We start from the raw sequence: 25,217 nt of genomic DNA, 5'->3' as shown, positions 1-25,217 counted from the left end.
CCTTCGCTTATCTTCCAACACAGAAAAATATTCACACCTTTAATGTTTGAAGTTTTTTATTATTATTATTTTCTCATCTATTTTTATCAAAACATTTCCACATATAAAATTATTACAGGAATACACTTTTTTTTCAAAAGTAACGAAAAAATAACGGAGAAGATGCTTGCTATAAAGAACGAATAAAATATGCTTCTAATTATTACAAATTAAACATAAGTACTGGCGTAGACTATGATAGATATCGATAGCATATTAAACTGGAATCAAAGAGAGAACATACCTATTTATATGCAACATCATGGTATTTCACAGAGGGCTAATTTAATCCTCTCGGTGCGAAATCAAACAAGTTTTTTCAGAAAAAAAAAGATCTCTTTGTAAAACCCTGTAACCCTGAGAAAAGAAGTTGGATTTACAGTCAGGTGTGTGCGTTAAAAAATTGTACCTTCATTTTGGCTCTTTTTTAAAAACAAAATTATAAATGTGGGAAATAAAATCCAAGAAAAAATATGGCTAATTTCCTTCCAAATATGAATTATTTTTGGATGCTTCTCTGTACAAAATCAAAAGCTAAAACATAATTTGTGCAGTCACTCAACACGCAATTTGGTGTTTCTGCTCTTCTACCTACCCTTTAAGCGCCAGTTTATGTAACATTTTGGTAACGTGCATATTCATAAATTAGGATTTTTCTGCTTTTAGGTAGCTGTTATATAACCCTGTATTATGTTTACCCTGTGGAGAAAAGAAAACCCTGATTCATCCTGTTCCACGCAATCACGAGTATTTTGGCACCGCGACAAACGAGCACTGTTTTTGCGTCTTCATCGGATGTCTAAATATGAAGCAATTCCCTGTCTGCACCAGAGAGATGTCAGGGCCTCCGTGAACTTAAAATATATTCATTCATTCATTAATTATGAGATTCAATATGGATGAAACCTCAAAAAAGGAAAAAAATTAAAATGCTCCAAAGGTGAAGTTAAAAACAAGGGAAAAAATACATAATGGAATTTATAAACGTGTGTTCGTCAAAGCCGTAACTTTAAAGCAGGTGAGAATTGTTTGAGGACTGCAGTCACCCTGGATAAATTAAGCAACATCAGCTTTGGAGAATGAAGGTGCTACCATGGCTGCTTCGACTGCCACACTCTGCGCTCCTGTGTGTTTAGACAGTTATAACCGTCTTCATGCTGTCGCTGCTGCTGCTGTTGTTGTTGTTGTTGTTGTCGGTCGCTTTCTTGTTTTTGCTCTTTCCTTTGGTGTTGGGCAATTTGTTGTCTTTCTTCCAGCGCATGCGCCGGTTCTGGAACCACACCTTCACCTGCCGTTCGGACAGACAGAGCGCGTGGGCCACCTCGACGCGGCGGCGGCGCGTGAGATAGCGGCTGAAGTGAAACTCCTTCTCGAGCTCCAGGACCTGCTGTCGCGTGTAGGCCGTCCGCAACCTCTTTGGCTCCGGGCCCACGTGATTTGGATTAACTGTAAAAACAAAGAACAGAGGTTTAAAGACCGCTTTAAATTTATTTTATTTATCTTACAGCTTTTATTTTGTTTTGTGTTCCGTAATGATGAGGATGGGCCTGGGTGAAGCCCCATATTAAGAATATATTTAAAATAAAAATGAGTTGATCTTTTAAAATTCTCATTCCAGATATAATCACGTAGCCTTTCCTGTCGTAATCTTCATTCGTGGTGGTCTGGGAAGATGCCCAAAAAACGATTTTGACTTTTATCTTTAAAGGTTTGTTCCGCCGCAAGCGTTACACATCAGATACACACAATAAGCTTGCTTGCCCCCCCCCCCCCCCCCCCCCCCCCCACACACACACACACACACACACACACAAACAAGCTGTAGCAGGGCAGGGTCATAAAACTTTATAGGGGTTGTAATTCTCGCTGACTCTCACTAAGATCGTAAATAACTCGACAACAAAAAGCGATGCTCACAAATGGACAAAACACTATACAAGAAAGAAAGAAAGAAAGAAAGAAAGAAAGAAAGAAAGAAAGAAAGAAAGAAAGAAAGATAAAAAACATTAACATGAGAAATACACCAATGTTATGGAGAAATGAAATGGGGAGTGAAGATCGACTGATTAAAACGTTCAGGCTACCCTACCATGAGCGATGTGCACTTTCTTCATCCACGGGTAGACAACAATGGGCGGCTTGTCTTTGCCCTGGCAGGCCGTTTTCCTCTGCACCTGAGCGGGCTTTGCGCAGGTCATCCAGGCCTGGCACTGCAGGTCACCCACGGGAAACCTCTCCTTCACGGGCCCGTCCGTCTCTCTGTAGACCGGGTAGGTTGCATCTTGATGCTGCGAGGGGTCCTCTCCATCTTGCCGGCGATGCCCCTGCAAAGAGTGTTGATAACCGGTTTGTTGTTGTGTATAAGGAGGCGGAGGGGGCTGCATGGACATATAGCCCCCTCCAAAACTGCCACTGTCCTCGGGGTTGTTGTAATACCCCCCTTGTTCATTAAAATTACTGTAATCTTCTTCACATGGCGGGAACTGCGGCTCAGCATATTTACAGCTCACCACGTAGGACTCCATGATTGATTTATAGTGAGGCTGGTAGGAGAATACTAATTTTTCTTTCTCTCCCCTCTCTCTGTCTCTTTTCCCCCCTCTGGCATGAAGCCATCCTGCGGCTGTCAAATAGACGGACGGCCGCTCGGGCCACGTGACCCTGCGGCCAGCCAATGAGAGGCGACACTTTTGGTTGTTTATGTCAGACGTAATGGGATAATTTGGAGGAAAAAAATGTTCATTATAGAACTAATGAAGATTTGCTGGCCGGGTAAGTTGCTACGGTTAGGTGTTTGTGGACACTGAAAAATAATCCTGACAGTTTAAAGTGTTAATATGAGTAATTCATCTATCTATCTATCTATCTATCTATCTATCTATCTATCTATCTATCTATCTATCTATCTATCTATCTATCTATCTATCTATCTATCTATCTATCTATCTATCTATCTATCACCCTCTGCCACACAGCCCCTATTGAAGACGCGCTGACTGTAGATTTATGACTTTTAGCTGACTGACTTTTACCCCCACAGATGGCCGAAACTGAAAAATTAATCTGGCCCATATTGAGGGACGGCGGGGCCATATTTGGCCTTGTGGCCAGTCAAAGGACGGACAACAAAACGTGGCCGGTCAGAAAGGCCTCAAATAAAAGAATGGGATAAAAGGTTCCCAGACAGTGACTAGTAGTTGGCTTTGTTCGGCCGAGGTCAGGCCGAGGTGTCCCGCTCACCAGCACGGCTTTTAAAGGAGGGGGAGAAAAATGCATTGCTTTAAAAAAAATGATGCTAAATCAAGCCGAACGAGACAAAAATGCGACGGCTTAAAAAATGAAGCTTAATGCAAAATTAGTGGAAAAAAGGGTGAAAGAGATAAGTGGGAATATGCTAAATGTGTGCCCTCACACGAAGAAAGAGAGACATAATGAGCGTCATTGCGCAAGGAATTTTGCTCTTTTGCTAAAGTGATCCCTTTAAAAATGGTAAATCGCAAATGTCAAGGTCTTGATAGATCATCTTTACACCCAGCAATCGACCATTAATCCGTATGAAATCCTTCAAGATTTCACGAGGATTTCTTTGGCTGCAGCTGCTCTCCGAGGATTTGGCAAGACTGATGCGCAGCTAAAACCCCAGTTTTACTACATGAACTACTTTTACCCCTTCCTATAATACTCCTGTAAAAAGCATTAAAGAGTTCCTATGGAGGATGTAATGCGTTTGAAGTCTTTGCCATGGCTGACAAAATACAACTGGACTCATGCATCTTTGGGCTTAATGGCTCTGATCTAATGAGTCATTTAGACAAAGCAGCCCTTAAAGAGTGACTGATAAGCAACCAAATAGGTAATAGAGTGTCAGAATATTTTTTTTCTGTGTCATGGTCTAGTGCCATTTAAATAGGCAGCTCTTCCATTGTTGTTACAATGGATATTTTTCAGCCGAAGCGTTTGTAGCTTCAGTTTCTATCAGACAGTTTTTGTTCCAGCTGAGATAAAGGGAAGGTGTGAACAGATTTTCACTGAAGAGTTACAGATTTACTACATTTGTGAATGGTCTGCAGAGGTGGTGTACTCAGGGCAGCAAACAGAGTTGCATTTTTTTCATAAGCCAGGGCTTTATCAGCTCTACACCCCAGAACAAGATACTGTGCTGTGGTTCTTGTTGAGATGCTGCACTTAATATTGATTTTATGATTTGTCACTGAGCAAACCTTTACGCTACCATGCAGGAAATTAGATCCAGCGGCATGATCACAATTCATGCCGTGAAACTCAGTATGAGCAAACCATCCTGCCCGATTTGCCAATCCATTTGTATGCAGCAAAGCACAGCATCACTTCACGGACACTTTTCTGTGCTTGACACCGCACAAATGTCAAACAATCCTTCTAATCTATGAAAGTGTGGAACTGTAGGGCTGAAGAAGGACACGTTCCTTTAGCAAAGCTAGAGCACAGTAAAGAGTCATCCCTTTTTCCTCCCCTGTCGTGGATTTTGATGGATGGTTAGTCATCGCCCATAGACTCCCCAAGAACCCAATCTGTGACTGAGGCAGCTCCACACACATTCGGTTCTACAGGGTATATATAGGCGAAGGTTCACTTCATGGCTGGCTGCTGATGACTTCTTTTTGTTGTTGACAGAGATTTACACTCCTGTGCCCTCATTCTGACTTTTTTCATAGAGGCCATTGTGTTGACTAATGCTCTGCGTAAGAGTAATTACAATGCCCAAAATCACTATTCAGCCAGTCCCTTCTTTGTAAAGATGTGCGTGTACCTGTTGTTAAGTGTCATTGTATAATTTATTGAAACCATTAATGGTGCTTCAGCATGTACCTTCTGACATCAATAATTCGTTATAAGGCATAACACATTAATTCTGATACATGTGTGCAATTACTGTAAACTGGTGAGGCCATCATCCAGAAGACTAGCAAGCTCAACAAGAACATCCTGAGACTTCAGACTTCTCCTCGGGTTAAATAATCATAATGCTCTCCACATAGGCATGAATTGATTCCCTGGATCCAGAAGGTTATCTGGAACTGGATTAGTTTATGATATTTTCTTGAAAACTGCAAGGCAGTGTCTTCTAATTATTCGTATATCATTTTAATGTGTACATTTTAAAGATATGCTGCAAAATGTTTCATTTTGTCCTACCTAATATTGGTAAATGTCCTTGAAGTTAATTACTTCTAAATTGGCTCTACAGTTTAACATAAAACCATAAATTCTAGGCAGGTCAGCAATAATTCGCACAAGGTGAATTTCAGGTTTATGAAATTGGTCTTGCTGCATGAAAAATAGCTCACCTTCCACTGGAAAGAGGGCAAACAGTTGCCCATAAGATAACTGCAGCAGAGTATAGTTAATGTGAAACTGAGATGGTCACCTTGTCCTAGCCACATTCTCATTTGTTAATTATTATACAAAGTGTCGGAGTTACTCTGATATCAATTTTATCGTTTGAACACAATTCATTGAAGTTCTGCAAGTGTGACTGTGAGTCTGACCCCGCTTTCTCTTCCATGTCTTTACTGAGGCATACTATTTTGGCTTTCTGAGGTAAAAGCTAGCTTATCAGAAAGACTTTGTTACAGTAGAGAAGTTTGTTACTGATGACCTCACTTTGTTAAACAAGTATGCCACATTTCTTTACGTTAAACATTAGAAATCAAGGAGGAGGCGATCTGTGCTGTTGCCCACCAGCAGTTAAAAGTTGCATGTCTTTCATAATTTAGCCGGCCAAGCTTTGATTGTAGTGTAACTGCCAAATTGCAGTTGGTCTCCTGCCAAGTTTGCTGGTAAACAAACTACCAGCTGCAGTGAAACTAATCCACATTAAAATAGTGGCTGGGGGTAATTTCCAAACTTGGCCTCAACCTCAGATTTATTGGACTGAACTGAAAATTGCAGAGAACTTGGCCCTGAAACTGAATCTAAATTTCTCATTAGTTACTGCTGAAATACATTTATGGTGGTCCACAGCGCCTCTAAATGTTTACAGCTGAACATCTGCCGTCAGCTGCCAGTGAAGGCACCACAGTTTATACCCAACTGTATTTGAATTCAAGTTGTGCACTTGCAATTGACAGCATTAGTCATCATGTTGACTCTTTTTGCTTGTATATTAAATTTTGGGTAAGATGTATGTGTTACATATGTATTGATTTGTCTCACGTGTCAATGCTCATGCTCCACTGAGGGCAACATTATCCACGCCTTTTTTTTTCCATTCCCACACACTTCACCTCTTTATACAGTAATGTATCATTATGAATATTGCTGACGTCTGCATTGTTTTTCGAGTTGTATTGCAAATTTGGTCAAGATGCCACATAGAGTTTCTGTTTCCATTTCTTCCCCTAGGCGATTTTCTGTGCTCTGGCAGACGCTCATTCCTTGTGTTTACATGTTCTAAATTCCCATGGCTGGTTGAATGAGTGCTTGATGACAACTCCGGTCAGAACCATTTGTTGCGAAAGCAAAAAGCTCGCGTTGCATGGAGTGAGAAGAACAGCAAAACTTTATGTAGAGCATGATTGGTTTCACGTTAAACAGTGGGAAAGCTAAACAAAAATAAAAGAGCGAAGCAAACACTGATCCATAACAATTCTGATTGATTTTGGGTGAAAAATGAAACTGCAGAGTTTAGGGCACCTTTCTGCTGATGTGGAAAATACAAATGGTCAAAAAAAGAGAGTTCATTCACGTTGAACTATTAATCCTGAGTTTTTTGTTTTGTTTTTTGACTTTCATTTTTCACAATTATTCTTGCCCTCGGACACTGGCGTCATTAGCTTACACCTTTGAATGGTGTTCCCTAGCTCTGAACTTTGGTGGATTTCTTTTACAGACAACAACAACGGAGCGATGCTTCGGTTTCTCAAAGAGCATTCTTCTTTAAGAATGTAGCCTAGCTGCCGTCAGGTCGCCAGAGGGTCAATCAGAATCGTTGACCGCTGGTTCACCGTTTCATTAGTCCCCGCGCTGGACAGGCCAACGCAGGGGCTCGAGGTGGGGACCACGCAGAGTTCACGCGGCCTGCGGGAGTCGCGAGCCTATTGTTCCGTGGGTTTCTCCCTCCCTCTCTCCCTCTCTTTCTCTCTCTCTCGCTCGCTCGTTGGATAGTCTCCTCCGATATTAGGGGTTAAAGTGGGAGGATGCGTGCGTGACCGTTATTTGAATATGATCCACTGATCTAAAAGGGATTCTCTACCACATGTATGACTTATTGCTACTTTGGCAGCGGTTTAATCAACCTTCTCGTATCGTTTTTCCATTGTAGGTTGATTATTGATTAACGCTGTAAATCTGGTAGTATAATTAGACGTCTTTAATGTCCCTCTTCACTCCGGTTGTAGATTTAATTCAGTCCAAGATGATCGTCTTGGATACTCTCGCTGCAGACTTGGTGTTCATGTGATACTCCGACTACGTAATTTTTCACCAGGCTGTCTTTGCAGATCTGAATCCAACACTCGGGTCTGCAGATGATATAACCACAAGCAGCAGTAACATAAGCACTTATCCGTATAAACAGCCTATTGCCTTTTAGAAGATCGCATAAATAAATTTTCCTCTCATCCCGAGTTTGACATGAAGCCATTCAGTTGTGGCTTTTCTTTCTGGGGTCGTTTCACTTTTTCATCTTAGACAGGCTGACCGCGGGCTCACCCCTCCACCCCCGGCCCTGTGCCGGGTCAAAGCCGAGCTGAGAGCTGCTTTAACCCGGTTTAGACATTAACTGCGAACTCCAGCCCCGCATGGGAACCCAGGCACCGTCTCGAACTGACCAGTGCGATCGAGCAAAACCCGGAAAATCTGGCTGTAAATTAGTAAAACTAACTGTAAAATTAAATGCTGAGGGCAGTTTAAATGAGCAAGCACTTATGGCAAGACTGCAAAAATATTTTTGGAATTAATGTATTATCTATAACGCCGGAAACGATCCTTTTACATTTAACAAGATACACTTTATTAACTGTGAGACTAAAATGATTTACTTTGAAATTGTTTCAAATATGGTCATTTTTCACTAAGAGGGAATAAATCAACTTTCAGTACAAAAACAACAATATTGACCTCATAATTCTAATTAAAAAAATTTATAAGCTTCTTTTTTAATTGATTTTTTAAGTTTGTTTTTTCCACAAACGCATGCGTAAAACTACAATTATATCAAACTACATCAAAATAAGACACCCCTAGTTTTAAATCCTCAAAAATCACACGGGTTGTGAACATAGCTCCCATAAATATCTGTGAACTGCACCAGTTCGAAATGGTTGCCGGTATGTAAACAATTAAATTCTTTAATTTTACGGAAAAAATAAAATGACATATTAAAAAATATATACAGTTAAGCCAAAATAAGAATAAGTAACACACACACACACACAACAATCCGTCTTCAGAAGACTGAACTCACTTTTAAGTTAAAATGTGAAAAAAGATGCCTCAATTGCAAAATTTGTTGTTGCAGCTTAGTGAGGCTCCCCTCTCCGCAGTCGTAACCATTATTTAGTTATTTAAAAGATTAATGTCCCTGCTGCCATGTATTTTTTAAATTGTCATGCCTCTCTTGAACGGAGTGCCCAGCTGTGAGTATAATCAAAATTTTCCCCTTGCCATAAACCACTGGTTTATAGTTCTCTTCTGGCTTCTGTTTATAGCCTATAGGGAGCGGGGCTTGGCGTTAGAGAGATAGCTGTAAAATTTAACATCTCAACAAAGACGCCATAACTCCTGTTATCTGATTGCGTTTACATATCCATACAAACATGAGCCGAGCAACGACAATAGTAAAATCATTTTGAATGCGCCAAACAGAAGTGTAGTTCCCAAGCAAGCGACTGGTTAGTTTTGCATTATTGCACTTCTCCAGCCTGATTAAATTATTCCACAGGATATTCATATTAATATTATTATGATTTGTTTTATTATTGATAATAATAATAATCTAAATGGGAGGTTATATTTTCGAAATGTACACAAGCAAGATAATCCTCAACATATGGAATAAAGCCGCCTCAGAAAGGATGCAGGCTACCGTTTTCCGATTTAGGAACACACACATATGCCACATGGAAATCGTAAACCCACACACCCACACACACACACACGAGCACGGATATAGAGTTTCATGTTAAGGACTTCCTACAGAGCACGTTAAAAATTCTGACTACTGTTATCTTTCTTCCAGAATCAGAGGAACAGCTTTTCGGCATCAATCATCTGTCCGCAATGAGCTGAATGCAGACAGCAACATTAAACCTGTGATCCTAAACAGTCCCCCACTGAAAGAGGGTTTTTTCTCCTTGAAAGAGGTGTAAGTGGATAATTTTGTTTTTGAAGAAAATCATATATATTGAGTACTGGAGTATATACCGGCAGTTTCAATATTAGATCTGAGACAATATAAAGCAAACAAATATTTCTTCAGATTTCTTTCTACTAAAACACGCCTTAAATCGAACTAAATGGGACAGTCAACATTTTTCTCACAAATTCGATGTAAGTTTACTTTCAGTCCAAACGTATTTATTGCTTCAGTTAATTCGATTATATATTGGACTACAGGTGGCTCTCTGAACCGCTCTCTCACTCTACCAAGGGCCCTCGGGGGTCTCCCGACCACCGCTTTCATTCGGAGATCACTTCCCCCACCCATGTTCTTCCTGCCCCCCTTGCCCCATAGTCATAACTTCATATCTGCGCCAAATATGAAAAACGAAACACACTTACTTGCTCTGTCCTGCTCTCGCGTTAAAACGCGATCGTTCGTTAGTGTAGTGTAAAATCCCGTTAGAGCGGATCGAAGCTGAGCGTGGAGACCGTCTCGGTTGTTTCTCTCAGCAATACAAAGCGCATTCTGTTGATTTCGGACAAATATCGGCTACCAATCCCATCTGGCCGCCTGTCGGCTATTCTCTCTGAGTTATATTTTGGGGCTTGTCAAAGCTCCGGCAATAAAACACACTTTATTACCGTCACGTGCTCAGCTTTTTTTTCTTGCAACTCCCACAAGGGTTCATAAATTATTAGGCCCTGCACCAGAACCACTTTATTCGATAATGGCGCCAAAGGAAAAAAAGGGGAGCTTTAATCTCTGGGGGTTGTGCTGTTGGAGATTTAAAAATTAACCGTTTTGTGGTCTTTTTTTAAATATAAATATATATATATGCGTTTTCCTTCTCACTTAAATGTTCTTTGAATACGGGTTTCTCAATTTATTGAAGCTTCAAATCCTTTTTATCTTTCATTTCTAAAATATATTGATTTTTCCCCCATTTTCAATCTAACGCCTTTTTTTACCATTAAAATTTTCTTTTAACAGATACATTTTCGTGCATAAAATACTTTGTGTGCGTAAAATGGGGAGTCTGCATGCTGTCACTCCCATGAGACTCATGTGGTTTGCACTGCAGTGCTTTCCTCTAAAACAAGCAGAGACTGAACGCCTTTTGCATTTTCCGGATGTGTCTGGAATGCTGTTTGGAGCATTTGTTTCCTGCTTTGATTTCCGTAAATGGGGAGCAATAAAGCCATAAAAGTTGCTCTGTGAAAACAGACTGGACACAGGTATGCTTGCTTTAGCAGCTTTGCGGCTGCTGGGCACAAACAAGACATTTAACCAAATGTTACACAAGAATCTCTCTAATGAAGTAGCAATGCTTCAAAAACCTAATAACCGAACTTACTGCTACTAATAATAAGAAGGAAAAATATGAATAACAAAAACAATGGTAACAATTGAGCCTAATTCAAACACACAGGCTACTGGTGCGTACAAGCCAATAACACTTCAATAAAACGCATTTCATCGGTTCTTTTAAACATATCGTTATTCCTAGTATGGCAGATTTTATTGATTTTAGTTTTGGCTTATTCCTTCCTTGAAAAGATGATGCACAATACCCTCAAATATTCAACATTTGGCTAATTAATAATTATGAATCATATTAGGCCAAACTTTCACTGATCAACAGCGTTCGTGCGCGTTTTGTATAAATCTTTCCATCACTGAAGCTTTAGTGGTGCTTTTAAAACCACAAGCCACTTGACTCCCTGATTTATAGCACCTTGGCTTGGCGTCTTGCCTAATGACTCCCCCTAGCAGCTGTAACATAAAATCCCATCCAGACCAAACAAAATGATCCCGGGACACTAAGCGGGAGAAAATCCCCCTGCTCCAGGTGCATTCAATGTAAGTGGGAGAAAAGAACGTCATAACGGGGCTGGACCGTGAGGAGGATGAAGATGGTGTTGCTACCCCAGTCTGAACAGCGGCTGTTAAAAATCCATAGAGCTTCAATTTGTGCAGCTAGCTGAGGCCATTGTTTAAAAATGTCATCCTTGGGTCTCTAACGCCATCTAGTGGTCAAACGACACCGAATAGCGCCAGCTCACATGTATTCGAAGTCTGAAAAGTACATATATATATATATATATATATATATATATATATATATATATATATATATATATATATATATATATATATTTTTTTTTTTTTTTTTTTTTTTTTTTTTTTTTTTAAATGTGCTACAAATTTGATAATGCTCTTGGGCTTTGTGTTACTGGCTTTTAAAAGCCGTTCCCTTTTCTGTCTTGAATGAAGTGGGATTAAACTGTCTCCTGTATTTTTCTATCTATGTGTTTGTTAGCACTGTGATAAAGGTGGATGGATATTTTGCAGTATCTGCAGTGTGCGCTGCAGTGTGCATTGCCAATTTCCTGGCAAATAGCACCCTCTGCTGGTTAATAATAACATTAGCACTCCAGGCCTAGCAGTTCCCCCAAATTGGTCTATGTTTTTGTCTAAGTTAAGAAAGTTAGATGACAGGATCAATAAGGCAATCACTGCTTGTAAATAAGTATTTGCATTCAGTGATAATGGCCAATTTAGCCGAACTGTGTGAATGCTGGGAAATAAGGGCATTTTATAAAGAAACACATTGTTATTTAAATGCTCAAGCATGAGCTGAACTGTGCCGAACACCAAATACGAGCCATGACAGAAGGACTATTAAAACAGAAATAAACAGCAGCCTGCATGATCAAGCCTGAAATTTGATAGTGTTTAAGCAACTTAAACCTCGATGTCTGCCGAGGAAAACTGTGAAATGAAGCCCCCTGGACAAACCTGCGGTCTGTTTTTGTCTTCAAAAACATCCAGTTGAAACTTGGGTTTTTGCACTGCACTGCAAAGAGAGAGAAACAGGCATGTTTTATACTTCACACACACAAACTCATCTCACACATCTTTGTCATTATTTCTCAGGCTTTCTTTCTGTCTGTCACAGGCTTTAATTTAATGTCTGCCTCGTTCTCTGCGTCACTATCTCCTTTTGTCTCTTTGTTTCTGTCTTATACGCATTGACCGCACACACACACACACACACACACACACACACACACACACACACACACACACACACACACACACACACACACACACACACACACACACACACACACACAGAGTCTTTGCCGCATTGCAGTAGGTTGTAAATACTCAGTGCCAGCTGAGCTTGAGTGAGCAGCACCAGTGAAATACTGTCTTTGTTTCTCTGTATCTCTCACACCCCGCCTGCTGCCCTTGTGGGGGAAAAAAAATGTAAAATTCAAAAGAGGGAGAAAACACTGTCTTTCTGTCTCTTTGTCTCTCTGACACTTGCCCTCATAAAAAGGGACATCAGCAAAAACAAAAACATGGGGGAAAGCATTCCTTCTGTATGATTCTGCCCATCTGATTAAGTACACTTACAGGGGAAAGAAGCAGAAATTGAATTTCTGACATAAAGACCTTGAAAAGTATCAGCACTGAGACAGATGGCAGAACAAGCACTAAAGATAACATGTAAGGAGATGATATTTTGTGATAATACTGCCAGATAATCCCCTGAGAATGAAAAAAAAAAAAGCTTTCTGGGGCTATTTTTGCAGTTTGCCTCACAAGAGCCACCAGGTGTCCTGTTAGTGTTGCACCCCAATGGTTCATGGAGCCATTTACAGATAAACATTGCATTGATGGCTGAAACAGACAAATATGTATGAATATTGGGCTAGCATATGCATGTGCACATTGTCATGTGATCTTAAATGTATGTTAAAGACTCAGAGGAATCAGGCCTTATCTCACCGTCATGTACATCATGTATATTTACAATTATATTATTGTTTTACAATATAAATTTTAAATGTATAGTATTTATATAGATTCAAATGATGCATTTTTCATATTTGATTTAGGGTAATTAACCCAATTCAGTTATATGCAAATATGAAGGATGCTGCTTCTCTCTTTTTCCCTTATTTGTTTTTTTATTTTTTTTTTATTTTTTTTACAATAGTATTAATATTTGGTTTCATCATTTGGATAAAAAGAGTTAAAGAGGAGTCTGTTTCAGTCTGTTTCTTGTGTGTACAGACAGACCCTGAAGCATTAATACCATCATTACAAATTCAGTTATTTAGTAAGGGTGCACGGTTTTGCACACAGTGCACAAAGTTAAAAATTTCTGCAGCATAACATGAGAGCTTATTGAACCTTGGATATTAGTCGGCAGAAAAACACAACTACTGTGAGGACTCAATTACATTGCTGAATTACATTCTGGATAGTTCTAGATAGTAAAGAATTAGTCAGAAGTAGTACCTGACATCATCAGTCTACTGGACTCCATTTTCTTCCACAGCATTCTGAAATAAGCAGGAAAAAAAAGGAGAAAAAGAAAGGATGATTAAATCAGTCAGAAATCAGCGCAAATAGCACGAGGCTTGTAAAAGGCCTACACATAATGAAAAGAGTCTAAAAATACGTCTCATTTTCAGCACTGCTTTCTTGACAGCCTGTTGGTTAGAAACTTGTCTTATATGTGTAAACAAGTAAAGTAAACCGTACATATGACGTCTTAACGTTCAAACGAAAAATGTAACGAGTTATTAAAAAAAAAAAAAACAAGACCTTAGGGTGAGAACAGTAGAGAGACAAAAATAAAAAGTGAGAAATTGTTTACCGTCCATGGAGGCGCGCGGATGCCGAGAAACGCTTCTGTGGTGTCAGAGCGCGCGAGGCAAAGCTGTCGGCACACTGCACGCGCACACATGACAGTGAGCGGCCAATGGCGAACAGGGTCAGGTCGTAAAACGCTTTTACGACCTGTGAGTTGTGCAAAGAGAAAATTGGAATTTGTGGCAGCTGGGTGCAAAAGAGAGCCGCATTTCCAAACAAACAAACACGCGCAGGCAGGGCTCCAGATAAATCTAAGAAGCAGTTTTAAGAAGGTTTAATCATTATTTATTTAGACCACCATCATCCGATGACCACCTCTGATACTAGCTGTTATTTAACCCTTAAAAATATAAATGTTGTAAGAAAAAACAAGTCAGCTCCTTTAGGCTACATTACACTTACAGAACAAAACGGAAGGCCCCAGAACCTTCAAATATAGGCATCTTGTAACTAGAATTTTAGCTATGACGGCAACAACCTGTCTGGATACACAGTTTATAGTTATGTATTGATGTCGGGTTCGCCGCAACAGGAATATCAGTGTATTTTATTGGAAGATTGGAGTAATTAATAACTACCACAATTTCGGCCCACATGCAGCCCAAACGTCGTAATATTAATAATAATAATTTTGCCTTAATTAAATTTGTTGATTAAATCATTAAACTGGCTTTTTTTTTTTTTACCCTTCTTCGGAGACGACTACACAAGTGTCTATATATTAGTATTACTGCCCTTCAAAATACTTTGAACTCTGGCTGGACTTCAACCTAATAAATAAAAATAGTTTTAATAGCAACTATAAACTTTTTTGGCGTCAGTTTACACGTGTGAAGACAGCTTAACTTCTCTACTGAAATATTCATATTCCTGGCTGATATCGAATAGCCCCAAAATATGAGTGGTGCATTAACTTTAAGTAATTGTAATAACAGAGCTGCTGAATGCATCACGTGTACTTTTTTATTTTTATTTTTTTGTTAAACAACACTAATTTTATTTTTTTTAACAAGACAAAACAAACAAAAGTAAAACACTAATTACATTCATGGGAGATCTCCAGACCTCCTTGTGTTGGTGAAAAGTACAATATTAATAGTGTAACATTAATATTTTAGGCTAATATTGATAGTATAATAGTAATATTATAGCCTACAACGCTTTGTTGCAGAACAGCTCTCATATTTACCCTGATTTTCTGGTTATTTCCTGAAATAAAATAAAGTACATTTTATTAAAAAGTCTATATTGGTATCTATAGCAAATTTAGGCTGGCCTTATAGGATGGATACATTTGACTGGAAGTCATCATGGCTAGCACCTGTATATTGTGTGTGTGTGTGTGTGTGTGTGTGTGTGTGTGTGTGTGTGTGTGTGTGTGTGTGTGTGTGCGTGTGCGCACCCCCCCCCCCCCCCCACACACACACACACACTAATAAACTTAATAAATTCTGATTTTAGATTCCACAATTTCTCCTTTTTTATCTTAACCCTCACACATTCATCTCTTGATTCAGAATTCTGTACATGCGCCTTTATTTCAAATTTTATGTCTAAAACTGGTTGAAATGGTTTTAGACATAAGATGGACAAAGCTGAACACTGCCTGTTGGTAAGGAGTAATGTCGATATTTCTTTTCTAAATGTGTATTTTGTAGGCATTTTGTTTTCCCTCTCATTTTTTTTCTCCTGCTTTAAAATAAATAGCGTCAGATCATTTGGAGCACGTTTCAGTAAAAATAAACCTTTTTTTATTCTATGGACTTTAAGGCTTTGATCATAAACTGCAGGTCGAAAGGAGTTCAGAGGCTTCAATTATTGCTTCACCTTTTATTTTGAAGAGGAAACAGAGCGGAAGTAGCGTTACTATCCCTTTTGACTATTAAATAAGAAACATAACAGGATTAGAAGAGGATTAATTTATTTAATAGGGTGGATGAAATTGATTAGAAACTCGGATCACGGAGTAGCTGTTTGAATATTACTGAGCTGCTTTTTTCCTTCATTGTCTTCCTCCCAAATGAAATGTTCCATTATTATTATTATTATTATAAATTCTTCCAGAGGTCGAGAAAAGGTTATTGCCTGAACAGTTACAGCTTTTAACATGTCACCAGTTGAATACTACAGGTTGGACGTTTACAGCTACTTTCCCAGACATGGATTAAGTTGTCTCAGACTAAAAGGAAATTTCAGTGACGATGTCCTCTGAAAAAAAGGTTCTGTGTCTAAGACTTAACTCATGTCAGGGAAACTACACGTTAATGTAGTAAAATGCTGTGGGGCAAGCATCTGAATGAGATTTTGCCTGTGAAGAAAGCTGACGTCAGAATCTGAGATTTGGACTCAGGTCCACAGTAATAAATATCACACCATAGAATTACTGCTCGAGTGCAAATAGCTCATGAAAGACAACACCTCCGCCCAGTGGACATAATGAGTAATTACACATGAAGAAGCAGCCCTGTTTTTTGATTTTTTTTTTGTTTATGAGGAATTTAAATCAGCTCGTGTCTTGAAGTTACCTAATTCAAAAATGTTACTTTAACTTATCGAGACCACCTTGATTAATAAAACTTATTTTTTAAATTTATCTATGTTAGTATAAAACAGAATATTCATGTCAGGCCGCAGTAGGCTTACGTGCTTTACCGTCTATATTTTTTCTTCATAACATAATAAATGCAAGTGCACATCACTTTTCTACATCAATTGTTTGCATGCAGCTCAGCTGGTGAGGCCCTGGACTCTGTTAATGGATCATTATGAATCTATTTTTACCATACTGAAGAAATGTGGTGGGGAGCATGCAGCACTTAGACAGTTGTAATGGTTTTAACGTTTCTACGTGAAATCCTATCATCCTAATACATCCGAATTTCTGCAGCACTTTAAATATTATTCTTTTGGAGGCTAATTACATGTAAATGCAGATGGAAGAGTTTCGTTTGTGATAGTTTTATTAAAAGTGCACATTAAATCAGAACTTTTGAGGCATTTACTTAAAAATGTTTTCAGGTTATTAGTATTATTATTATCTTTTTTTATATATGTTATCTACATTCAGTGCTATTTTCGGCTACAATAATTCTAATGCATTTTTCCGTGTGCTCTGAGTGAAGTTTTGAGATTTAAATGGTTATAATACTTTTTATTCTTGTCCATCAGCTATTAAAATGGATGCATATATTCGTTCTTTTGTCACTCGTCTGTGCTCCAATACAGGACCAAATTATTTTAATACTAGTCCATAGAAACCAATACCTGTGCCCAGTCAGCACAAAAGGCCTGAATGGTGTTTGCAACTCAGACGGCCATTTCTTAACTTTAAAAATAAGAAGAAGGTTCTGCTCTAGCTGAAAAAAATCAAACTACTGCTGATGTTAAAGCTTCCTGTTTTTACCAGTACCGCTACACCGAGGTTGTAGATAACCTAGCCTAAATTGAACGATTACTTCTGAAACAGGAAAAATACACCTCATCAAGACTCACATGCTTTTTGGCAAATCCGTTTTAATTCCCTCCATAATGAAATTTCCCGTGTTTTGTGCTCTCGCTGTCTGTAAAAGACGTGACTGGAGCTGTCTAGTCTCATCTGCAGACAATGACTTTAACATTTAGAAGGACAGTTGAGGCTCTAAGGCAGGAAAGGGTGTCCAATAAAACCATATAGTCACGATGACTGTCTGGGCGAAATTACTTTATGGCACCTCTCTCTGCGTGTCTCTCTGTCTTGAGTTGGGGCGGAAAGTCACGTTTATTCTCCAAATGCATGCTGTTGGTTTATGACCCTGCAGTAGGATGAGCCCTGAGAAGATTATATAGCCGCAATAAATGAAGGAAGCTACGAGGCGCTGCACTGACTTTGACAAAACAAGGAGGCAGAAATGTCTCTCCGTGGGCTGAAACTCCGAACACATACCTGAGAGCAGTGAAACACCTTGACGGTGGAATATAATCATAATGACAAACATAATAAATCGAGTTATTGGCCTATAATCCTGTTTAATGTCAACCATGAATTACTGCCTTTGTTTCCCCCCCTGTAGAATCAGCCGCAGGATAATAATATAGGATAATGCTGTATGTAAGCCTTTTTATTGGGTTGTATTGCGCTATTTAATAAACGACAGCGCAATTTTAACCTTTATGAGTTTTAGGCTACATTGATCAGGGGCTACAAAATATTTTTGCAGTAGTTCTATAGCAGGATATTTTTTATGTCTACAATGTTGCCATGTGATGCTATAAATATTATTAATATGCCTTTAATATCAAGTTAAAAACAAACAAAAAGAAAAAAAAACTGATTTGTGCGGACTAATCCGTGCGTAAAATTACCAAGTCGCCAAAAAGAAGGCGCAAATGAACACCGACGCTGTAATCCATCTTTTATTTTATTTAGAAAAATCACCATGAGCAGCATATTGAACTTATAACCTAAATGACAGGATGAAGGCCTTATTTTATCACACTTCGTCTCACAGCACAGCACAGGCCTGTCGCTGTAGGCTAACATAGCCTGTTGTTCTTCCTCTTCTCTCAAGGAGAATGTGGACAAAAACGAAAAGCACCAAAATACCTTTAAAATCCTCACAATGTTCCCGTTGCTGCGGATGTTATACCAACTTACATTGGAAAATGGAAATCGATTGTGCGTTGTTGTAAAACGTCTTAAGAGGACAGTAGCTGGTTACTGGGAGGAAACAGCGAAACAGAAAATCTAACAATCAAACTGCAGTCACACCATAGCTTAGCCATGACTGGTGTGTGTGTGTGTGTGTGTGTGTGTGTGTGTGTGTGTGTGTGTGTGTGTGTGTGTGTGTGTGTGTGTGTGTGTGTGTGTGTGTAGGCATGACCATATCTGCATTTCAAACCCACAGTAACAACAAATATACACAGCAACAATGACAACAACATCAAGGACAACAATACCAACAAATATGCCCCTATAAGGCTACATGCAGAGTTTATAAAAACAAAACAAAGAAGCTTTATTCTGTCTTCTGGAGCAAATTCCTTAAAAGCTCCTTTCTGATTAATAAGGGAGACCAGGATTGGTTGTAACACAGAGAACTTCTCCACTAGGAGCAAAGTGAAACAAGTTTCTGTACAGACCTGTCAGGCACCTGAAATACAGCAAGAAGAAGAAGTGGTGTTTTGCTTCCTTTTTTATGTTGCTTATTGTAAATATATAAAATCTCGTAAATTTAGCAAATGCACTGTGGTTACAAGTGCATGACATGTAAAAGGTTGTGATTATACAAAACCTACATCAGTATTTTTAACTATTATGACCCACGCATTTGTGCAGAAACTTCAATGGAGGACCAGGAAAAGACAAGAGCGCCTTTTAAACCCAAACAAGAGGTGGTCCTATTTAAAATGCAGTAGACTCATTTTATTTACAGCCAATAAACCAAAGCCTCAAGTCACAGATAATGTGTTAGACAGAAAATATTCATCTTTAGTCGCTTATTAGCCAGTTAGACAAAGTACAGCTGACCCTGGTCTGAAAAAGCCACTGAAGTGGGACAGAAGTGAAAGTATCACATTTAAAACACATTATTACTTTAGCATGATCAATTCACCTTTTAAGTACTTGCGATTTTTAGATTTTTCACATGTGTAATCTTGGTGTTCTCGAAGATACATTTGGTTTTGGTTTGTTTTCTAAGGGTAATCGCATTGTTAAAAGAGCATAAAGAGAATAACTCCAGCCTTAGCGAATGTGTCTTTTATCTTTTGGTAGTGCCAACCCAACAGTATTAACATCTTTCACGTAAATATGTTAATACTTACATGCATCAGATACAGTCCACTAGCCTGAATCCTGTTTGCTCCCAAAAATATTTCATTTTAATCCCATACAAATATTCTGCAGCTATTTTTCAGGCTATAACAAGCAGGTATTCAGCCATGAGATTACTCATGCGGTTTATCTTTGATAGTTTTCCCTTGTACTTCAGTCCGAGCTTGCACATTAAACATAGTTTTCATGAGGGCGATAGTTTTAGCCTTAAATCATAAAACACCATTCCCATTTTTTTTGTTGAGAGCACATACAGTTTAAGTATTACGTCTGGAATGTTTCAAGCATTGCCATTTCTGAACATGAGAGATGTGCATCCATATTAAAAACAGATGTGTTTTAAAATGAGTAGTCTTTGATATGAGCTGGTATGTTTGTGATCGGGTTTATTGACCTCCCTGTAAATGTTAACACTTCATTATTTACAACTACCCCGGGTTTCAGATGAGCTGTTTTCTTTTTAAAACATGCAGATGGAAGAATTATGCGCCAAAGTACAGATTACCTAACTTTTTTAAAGACATTAATGTGTGTGTTACAGCACATCCCGGTCTCCCCTGCAGAGTTTATCACTGCAGTTTTCAAAAGCAGCAATGTTAGCTCTACAATCCTTTGCTTAGTCACAGCTGATCTTGCCAGTTCATGTTAGAGATGTTGGCCATCTCTGAGCACTGTGTTTCTTTTATCACCACCACCTCTTCACCTATCACAGGAAGAAAACAAAAGCCCCAGCCTCTAAATTCATCATTCATTCATACTCCTCCTCTCCCGAATCATCAACTTCTTCATCTTCATCCGTCTGTTTTGGAACCAGATTTTGACCTGTCTCTCTGTCAGATTTAAGAGTCCTGCCACCTCCAGGCGCCGATCTCTGGTCAGATACATGTTGTAGAGGAATTCCTTCTCCAGCTCCAGGGTCTGGTGTTTGGTGTAAGGACATCTCTTTTTCCGGGTCGATTTGGCATGGATCCAGCTAGCTGATGGATTTTCTGCAGGAAAAGAGACGAGAGTTGCATAGGTTTTTACTCACACCAAACACCATGTATATTTACTTTCCTCTGGTTTTAAGCATGTCTTTCTGTGTGTGTTGTGAGGAGTTCAAAGGCTGGCATAAGATTCAAAGAAAACATTTTGTGGAGCAAATTTTATGAGCCCACAGTTTTTGGCTCATTAGAAAAAGAAACACATCTACACCTTTTTTCACATACTCCTCCTGTAATTTATGACAAACCCGTAATTTAACATAATGTGACATAATTGAAAATGTGGCCACATTTGAGGTTTCTGTCCTTTTCGATTTGGAAGGACAGTGAGCTGCTATAAATACAGGAAAGTATACCCAATAAAGATGAGCCTAAATCTCAGTACGAGAGGAGACAGGGCTGAAAAACAACCACAGCCACACTCATGCTCATTTTTTCTGTTTTTTAATCAGCTGAGTAAGGATATTTTTTAAACATTTAATAGTTTGATAGTCATGCTCTCACAATGCTATTTTGCATTAAAAAAAATTAAAGCACTTAGGATTCTTACATCATTAAATTAACTTTAGATTAGCTAAAATCTCTCATTTTACAAAAAGTAGATATTTTAATGAAACCCAGATAATTGTTTTGTTTATCCCAAGATAAAATATATTAATGTATCTCTACTACTACTACTACTACTACTACTACTAATAATAATAATAATAATAATAATAATAATAATAAAGCTATGAGTCTGCACTCTGGAGTAAGGGTCCAATAATGTGTTTTAAATGGCATGGCATGCTTTTAGAGCATAGCATGACTATACTGACTATTTTAGGCAAAACTAGCTTGGAGTAGTATTTGCAAAAACGGGCTCGCTAACTCTCCTACTATCAGAAAAACCTTCATGTGCAAGTCAACCTGGGTTTTCATATAGCTATTGACAAATTGTTAAATAACAATATCACCTTAATTATTTTAATGGACAATAAGGTTTTATATTTTACAGTTTACAAGACATTTATAGGCCCATAAAAGTCACACTCCCCTCTCTAACACACACACACACACACACACACACACACACACACACACACACCTGTGTATCGCCACTTCTTAAAGCTAATAAACATTCCTGAGTTTAGTGTATCTGTGTTTACCCGGGTCAAGCTGCTGCTGCTGCTGTGTTTTTCTGTCGTCGTCCTCTTTCTTTGGCTCAGGCTTCCTCCCCAGCTCCTCTACAGTCCCAAGCCGCTCCAGGACCACCTCCGCCGGACTGGCGAAGCTGGAATCTTCAGGACTGTCGTGTGACGGGGGTGAACTCTCGGGCTTAATTGTCTCATACCTCGGGCTCGGATTGGAGAGGTCACTCTGTGCTGGGAGACACGCGGGGAAAGTGGCCGAAACTTGCGACAGAGCGGTCTCCGAGGTGGGGCTCGCCCCTTCCCAGCAGCGTACAAACCTGCTGTCCGACGCGGATGCAAGGTGTTCGGCGTGTGTCTGAGTCTGCGGGCCGTAGTAGGGGTGGTGGCTCAGGAGGTGATGTGGATGAAAAAGGCCGGGGATGGACGCACCGGGGGCGGATTGCCGCTGCGGAGAAGAAGACGTAGAAGAAGTGGAAGTGTTTGTCCAAGGAGAAAAGCCATTTAAACTCGACTGTTTGTTGGAAAAATGAGAGAAATCCGGGATGTGTGAGCCGGGGGTCCCCTCCTCCTCCTCTGCTCCCCGGCCTGGCTTTGCGCAGCCAGCCGTCGAACCCTGCAAGCCTCCCGGGATGAAATGTGCACCGTAAGGCTCCTCGGTCTGGAGACCCATCATGGAATAATAATTCGTTAGCGACATGTTTATTTTATTATTTCAATAAAAAGACACTTAAATGCGACTGTAAAACGTTAGATGGGCTGGTATAGTGGCTTACATCCTCCCCTAAAATGGTAGTAATTTTTTCCTGCCCTTACTTTCTCCTCGGCTGCCCATTGGTTACTCTGCGGATCACATGGTTAGACTGTATTTAGCCAGTATAGAAGATAAATCAATTCATTCTTTTGTTTTCAGAAATGTGATAGCACGCCTACTGCGGATGGACCTGAATGTAACATATATATATATATTAAAAAACAAAAAAACAAAAAAACTTGGACTCTTTTTAGAGGCTGAATAAAAAGTAGCATTGGGCCGTTCGTATGCCCGTTTGAAGAGAGCGTAGGTGCTTCTGCCTTTTGCACTTATTTAATGCAAAAATATGACTTACACTTTATTAGTAATTATGTCATCACAGCCTCAGATTGTCACAGGACTGATTAAAACGGGAGGGGATGGGCTTCGGCTTTCCTTTGTGTGAATCGTGACTCATTTCGAGCTTAGAGTGATTCTCCCTTGAAGTTCATGTTGAATTGCGTGCAGCTTTATTTTGCTGGAACTATTACCCAAGATCAGAAATTGATTTGTATCAGTTCACAAGTTCTGTGCTCAAATTAGTTACTTTTTTCTAATTTTAAAGTGTCGAGTGTTTTGTTGTTGCTGTGCTTTTGTTGTTCTCTTACTAAATAAACCAAATCTAAGAAGATCATTTGATTTATCCGTCATTTTAAGCAGTGGAAGGAAAACAGTGTCATAATCTATATATATAGCAGTGCTTGTGCATAAAAGTGAAATTCCAAGTGCTTTTCTTTGTGGCTCTTATATGCTAGGTTAGGCCAGGAACGGTAAACAGTAAGGATTCATTTTGGCCCACTGACTTTTGAGTTCGGAAAAAGTGTGAAAAGCGTGAAAACTGCAAGAACATTTTTAATATATTGCACTGCTATTTCCAGGGTAATACTGGTGGCGTTACACAGGAGTGAAAATAGATGGAAATTTAAAATTATCTCTAGATTTAGTCAAGTTGTTGGAATAATAAATAATAATAGTAAATAATACTGTTGGTTAAATACAAAAACTGTACACGTAAAGGTTTGTGTCTTTATAAATCCACAGTGATCAGCAAATGTTATTGTGCATCTAATGACTGCAGGCTCAAGGAATATAAGTAAAAGTTCCTATTGTCTGACAGATTTTGTGGGGGAGGGGTTGTGGTATCTTAATTGTTTCAGCTTTTCAAAAATCACAAGAGCCACGTGAATGTTTTCATCGTGATATTTTAGTTTTATTCATTAATTTTTAAATAAAAACTGTTTTGTAAAGGTTTTACTTTCTCGCCCTACTTCAGATCTAACTGCTCTTTATGTGGCCCATTCGCTAAAATGAGTTTGACACCCTTGGGCTACACCTTGATCGTGCACAGCTAGCGCCATCTTCTGGCTGAATGAGACAAATCTGATTGAAAGCACTGCAAGGACTCCAAACTTTGCAATTAAAGAAGGTCCAAAGGCTTTCAGTAAATTAATTAATTACTACAGCTAATAATATTCAGATAAAATGAGATTATATGCTTGGAATATAACGTCTTGAAAATAAATAGACACTTTGAGAGTCACTTCCAGCAGGATGAAGAGAGGTATGTGAGCAAAACAGTCCTCTATGTTATACAAAATATCCCAGCAATCATTTATAAATCACTGCAGAAGTGATTTTAAGATCTGAAAATCTTGTTTCTTAAGTGGTTTTATGAAAATACTGACATGGAGAAACACATGAATCAGAATTTATGATTTAATGACTTCAAACCTCATTCGGACCAGAGAGACTTCTCAATGCCTGAATGAAATTCAGGGTATCTTACTCTAGATGGCAGTGTTTTAACGGCTCCTCTGCTAATGGGCGGGGGTGGGGTGGGGGGTCTGAGGATGCTGTAAAAGAATGGAGAGTGTTTGCTGTGTAAAAATTAAAAGTCACTCAAGCTGCTCTTTAAATTTATATGACAGATTGTAAGATATGATGGTACAATGTTGGCACCATTTCCCACGATGCATTTCCCTAAACTGATGCCAAGACGTTTTAGAGATGAGTATTAAGAAAAACAATTAGTGAAGTGTTGTTATTACTATCAGGCCATATTTTACATGATTACTGCCCTGGTTTGTCATTCATCATCTTTTTATTTACTTGTGTTCCCCGTATTGGTAACACTTTGCTTGTGCTTCTGCAAACAACTATATGTTGTGTCTTATAAACATTATAATGGACACTAAATGCAAAATACCTCATTCAAGTGTCCCTGTTAGTAGATTCGGAGTAATTGCTAATGTATTTCTACACAGACTCTTTTTATTATCATGGTTTTAATTCTTTGAATAAAACAGAATTGTACATTTTAGTCAGTGTTAGAATATTACTATATTAAAAATAATTTGACACGGGACAACTACAACTAAAAGATGAGCCTGGTACCAAAATGTATCTTCATATGATCTTTCATATG

General features: G+C 38.9%; 2 protein-coding genes across 2 annotated transcripts; both read right to left on the bottom strand.

The window, feature by feature from the left end:
- Positions 1 to 373: 373 nt before the first annotated feature.
- On the bottom strand, positions 374 to 4,572 carry LOC146655300 (homeobox protein Hox-D4b-like). Its single transcript, XM_085427358.1, has 2 exons — positions 2,129 to 4,572; positions 374 to 1,485 (listed from the first exon to the last, which is right to left on the bottom strand). The coding sequence occupies exons 1-2, from the start codon at positions 2,562 to 2,564 to the stop codon at positions 1,172 to 1,174; spliced, it is 750 nt and encodes a 249-aa protein (XP_085283484.1). The 5' UTR covers positions 2,565 to 4,572; the 3' UTR covers positions 374 to 1,171.
- Positions 4,573 to 18,452: 13,880 nt separating this feature from the next.
- On the bottom strand, positions 18,453 to 23,961 carry LOC146655299 (homeobox protein Hox-D9b-like). Its single transcript, XM_085428336.1, has 2 exons — positions 22,018 to 23,961; positions 18,453 to 20,875 (listed from the first exon to the last, which is right to left on the bottom strand). Exons 1-2 carry the CDS (start codon positions 22,697 to 22,699, stop codon positions 20,631 to 20,633), a joined length of 927 nt encoding a protein of 308 aa, XP_085284462.1. The 5' UTR covers positions 22,700 to 23,961; the 3' UTR covers positions 18,453 to 20,630.
- Between the last annotated feature and the right edge of the window lie 1,256 nt (positions 23,962 to 25,217).

The sequence above is a fragment of the Rhamphochromis longiceps genome, linkage group LG13, assembly GCF_057381845.1.
Source record: "Rhamphochromis longiceps isolate RC_006_pf linkage group LG13, R_longiceps_female_GT1.1, whole genome shotgun sequence".
NCBI classification, from domain to species: domain Eukaryota; kingdom Metazoa; phylum Chordata; class Actinopteri; order Cichliformes; family Cichlidae; genus Rhamphochromis; species Rhamphochromis longiceps.
The sequence above is the reverse complement of the archived record's forward strand: the minus strand, read 5'-3'. Positions and strand labels throughout refer to the sequence as shown.

Bases quoted from the DNA above. Each gene is read 5' to 3' on its own strand.
- LOC146655299 (XM_085428336.1), bottom strand. From the start codon at position 22,699: ATGTCGCTAACGAATTATTATTCCATGATGGGTCTCCAGACCGAGGAG. The intron at 20,876-22,017 runs GTAAACACAGAT...CTTTTCCTGCAG, and splicing joins GCAGCAGCAGCTTGACCCGG to AAAATCCATCAGCTAGCTGG.
- LOC146655300 (XM_085427358.1), bottom strand. From the start codon at position 2,564: ATGGAGTCCTACGTGGTGAGCTGTAAATATGCTGAGCCGCAGTTCCCG. The intron at 1,486-2,128 runs GTAGGGTAGCCT...TTGTTTTTACAG, and splicing joins GAAAGTGCACATCGCTCATG to TTAATCCAAATCACGTGGGC.